Genomic DNA, 4254 nt, shown 5'->3' with positions numbered 1-4254 from the left:
TTAAAATATGAAGAATGAAAATAACTAACTTGTGATCGTACACTTACCTGAAAATTTTCAAAAAATAAATAATAAATAAAAACCATGAAAAGGAAAACAAGTTTTGTGTAAATTTATGGTCAGAATTTAGATTAGTTATCTTAAAAAGTAGAGCAATTATTGATAGTATTAAATAAACCATATCATCTTAAAAGTAAATAGTATAAAAAATTATTTGCTAACTGATTGCTTTTCATTATATAAAAAAGGTTTTATCCCTTTAATTGAAATTATCTATCGAATTACTAATTCAATATTTTTTTCTTTTCAGGTACACTGTTGATATTAAAAACTAATGATATTTCTTGAGATCACTTTTGAACTAGAGATTCTTAAAATACGAAAATATGGTTAAAAAAGATTTAGAAAAATTGAAAGTTACTATCTATATCAATAAAATACATTTTCTTTTTCAGTGACTCCATCATAGAAACTCTAAAATTAAGCATGTTTAACTTGAAACAATTCTATGTTAGCCACTTGCTAAAAAAAATTTTAGAAAGCATGTGAGTGAAAACAAATTATGCTGAAAAGTACTTGTATTGCATTGAGACCATGAAGTGTTGAATCATCTTTCTTTTTTTTTTTTTAATAATATGTTGAGTGAAAAAATGAACATAAATTTATGTCAGTTGAATTATGATAATGTATTAATAATATTTTATGCTAAATGAAAATTTTAATTAAAAAAAATGCTTTTCAAAATAAGATCAAAATACCATGTTTATATATATATATAATATATATATATATATATATATTATATATATATATCTCTAAAGAAAGGTATATTCATACAAAAAAAAATCCAATAAAGTCGTTATCAAAATTAGACTAAAAGTATGAAAAGAAACCAAAATAAAATTCGTAGAAAGAAAAGAAAAAATAAATAATAAAAAAAAGAGGTCAAGACAGAGAGAGAGAGAGAAGTGGATGTGAATTGAATTATATATACCAAGTACTTGGAATCTCGTGCACTGCTGGTGTTGCCTATTTCTGAAGCATATCTTTCACGAAACTTGAAGGAGATTGGCTGGAATCTCACCCCAAACATTGCTGAACTTGGGTACGTTTCTGTTCCTCTTCCTGTTCTTGTTCCCCTCTTCCTCACTTCCTAAATGATAAAGAATCTTTATTTATATTCTTCATCACTTCTGATTTTGAGGGAATGGTGGAGTCAATTCCATGTTCCATCTTTCTCTGTTCAAACGGATTACGATTTTGTTTAACCTGCAACTCTTTGGAGGAGAATGAAGTTTCTTCTTCTTCTTCTTCTTCTTCTTCTTCTTCATCTTCCTCAATTTCTGCTTTCTTTTTCGTCTTAGCTTTTCGCTTCCTTTTGCAGTATTCTCAAAAATGGCAAATACATGCAAACTCTGCAATTCCATCTGTTGATCGGTAGTCCTTACGATAACGCATTGTTTCAGGTAATTCTGAAGTTCCCATTCTGTTTTTGTTACTTTCTTGATCGATCTGTGTGTTTAATTCCATGTTCGATCCAATTTCCACATTGTAATTTTGAATTAGAGATGGTTTTGCTTTAATTTTCGTTTGGTTTTTTTGTGAATGTGTTAAAGAGTTTCTGTGCAAGGGAATTATCAATATTATGATTATTGTGGGGGTGGGGAACGCGCATCAAGTGCTCGACGTAATGACTGAATGAGAAAGGGATATTTAAGATGATAACAAACAAAATACCAATGGAAAAGGCTTTATCACGAGTTTTTATTTATTCATATTGGGCTCTGCTGTCCTAATTATTGCTGCTTGATATCCGATTCATAATGGCGTTGGCTAGTGGTAGTTCAAGGAAATATAAAATTGATCAAACTGGGTGGGGGACCTTTGGGTTAAGGATATGTCTCTCTTCATGATAGAATTTATTCCAGAAGCAGAATCTGAATTTCTGAGCCACTTCCCTTTATATATATATATATATATAGACTTTCTTTTTCCAGACTGTTTTGGGGACTTGATTCAAGACTGCATCAGGTAAAAAAGTAAAGGGAGCTGAAATCCCAATGGAAAAGCTGCCTAAGGCTTATGAAAAGGAGTACATGAGGATGGCCATGTTAAAGCATGAAGAAACATTCAAACAACAGGTTTTTCTCCAATTTTGATCTTCAATTTGCATTCTATCCTTTTTGTCTAGAACCCAAATCACAAAACAATTAAAGATGCATCTCTGCATTCTGAGTCTCTGAACACTGATTTTTCCAATCTGGCCATCTTAACACAATTATTTATTCGATTTGATCCATAATTTCGATAATATTTCCCCCCTCTTCTTTTAGTGGTAGTTGATAAATGTGGGTGTTTTTATAATTTTTGTGGCTCTATCTGAGAAAATTGCGGTGCAACATTTTAAAGTGAGTGGGAAAAGAAAAATCTAAGATTTGTGGTGGCAGGGCAATGGATGGATTGGAATTTGGATCGATGGTTATTTTCCATTTTGGGTTTTTGTCACATATCTCATAATCTTCTATTGCTACATCACTGAAAAAAAATTATAACGAATTTTCCCTTTTTATCATAGTAAAACAATTTTGCTTTTTCAATGTCCAATCCATGCTTTCTTCTCAGAATCAAGAGGGATGTTTAGACGAATAAACTGCATGAACTTATGTTCAATCCCCATTTTCATTTTCCATTTTATCTCCAGATTTAACATTAGTTTTATTCACACGTTTCATTTTTTTTTATATATATATTAAGTTAAAATACAAGTTTCATCCTCGACCTTTTAAGATTGTGTCAAATTAGTCCTTCATTTTGACCTCTAACTTTAGAAAGCTTTCTATTTTATATCTAAAAAAGATTATTGAACTTTCAATTTTGTGTCTAGCAGGCTTTTGACCAATTGGATAATTTTTTTGAGATCCACAAACTCATTGAACACAAAATTGAATTTCATTTTATGTCTAACAAATATGTTAATAAAAGAATATTGAATAAACTATTGAACATAAAATAAAGTTTATTGACATATTTAATATATTTGAAGCTGAGAGATCTATTAAACTCATAATTCACGGATTAAACCAACCTTATATTTAATATAGTTTATGTTCTAAGGTTGGGAAGGAATATTGGCAGGTACATGAACTTCATCGACTTTATCGAACCCAAAAGACATTAATGAAAAACGTAGAGAAAAGCAGGGAAAGTGGATGGAATCCAGAAAGTTGGGACAAAAGGAATGAGATATGTTTCAGACAAATCTATGAACAGGATGCAAAAAATTATTACAGATCTACTCATATGACCAAACTAGACATGGAACAGCCCGCTGAAGGTGAACCAGAAGCCATTAATGGAGCTCTGCAGATCATAAACGAGAACGAACTCGAACTAACTCTAGGGCCTTCAAGTTACAATACTTCAGACTCAGGAATGACTACCCACTCTTCTTCTTCAACAGGGTCCAGCCATGAGGGAAGAAGATGTACGGATTCAAGGCAAGTGAAAGGTCAAGAAATGGTGGTTTTGGGGGTAACTGAAAATTCCTCTGGCTACAAAAATGGAAGTAATAGGGGAGAGAAGAAGATGCTAGATTATCCTCCTTGGCTTTTTCAAGTTGTGAGCCTTAACATGACTTAATTTTCAAGGTATAAAGAAAACCAATTCATTTCAATCAAATTATATGAGAACATGTTTGGTTGTTTCTCATTCACTAATCAACAGAGTGATTGATGCTTTAGTTGTATTGAGCTTCCTTCTACATCTTGGCTTGTATATTGAGATGTTGATGTGTATTACTTTGTAAATTTTAACTTTGTGAACAGAATTACTCTTGAATTTCAAGTTATGATTAATGTTGATTGAGAGAGAGCTAATGGGCGAATTAGATATATTTTTTAGAATTGAAAAAAAAAATACTTATTTAAATCTTTTATGTGTTTTTTACCTTATCAAATAAGGGTGTGTTTGGAATACATTATCAAGTGTTTAATTTAAAAAATAATTTATTTTGAAAGAAATTGGAGTATTTGACAGCCACTCAAAATAATTTTTCAAATATATTTTAATTTATTTTTATAAAAAATATTTAAATAAAAATGAGTTTTTTGAAAAACATTTTTTTTCAAATCAATCCAAACGGACCCTAAATTTAAGAAAAGAAATATTGATACAGTACTATATTTGAAAATATAATTATCAAAAGTCATCTGAAGATTAAAAAAAGAGATAGATTTTATCAAATTCATGTGGGTA

At 30.1% G+C, this 4254-nt stretch overlaps 1 protein-coding gene across 5 annotated transcripts; it reads left to right on the top strand.

Annotated features, from left to right (window-relative positions):
• Positions 1–952: 952 nt before the first annotated feature.
• Positions 953–3870, top strand: LOC120074293. 5 transcript variants are annotated; one of them, XM_039027380.1, is made up of 4 exons: positions 953–1105; positions 1385–1466; positions 1998–2141; positions 3136–3870. In XM_039027380.1, the coding sequence occupies exons 3-4, from the start codon at positions 2061–2063 to the stop codon at positions 3637–3639; spliced, it is 585 nt and encodes a 194-aa protein (XP_038883308.1). In that variant the 5' UTR covers positions 953–1105; positions 1385–1466; positions 1998–2060; the 3' UTR covers positions 3640–3870. The 5 variants fall into 5 exon arrangements, with proteins under 5 accessions (XP_038883308.1, XP_038883309.1, XP_038883305.1 ...); XM_039027381.1 differs by having other exon boundaries at positions 1983–2141; XM_039027377.1 differs by having other exon boundaries at positions 1385–1469; positions 2034–2141.
• The last annotated feature ends 384 nt before the right edge of the window (positions 3871–4254 follow it).

This window comes from Benincasa hispida, chromosome 3 (genome assembly GCF_009727055.1).
Source record: "Benincasa hispida cultivar B227 chromosome 3, ASM972705v1, whole genome shotgun sequence".
NCBI classification, from domain to species: domain Eukaryota; kingdom Viridiplantae; phylum Streptophyta; class Magnoliopsida; order Cucurbitales; family Cucurbitaceae; genus Benincasa; species Benincasa hispida.
Note: the sequence above shows the minus strand (reverse complement) of the source record. Positions and strands in the feature narration are given on the sequence as shown.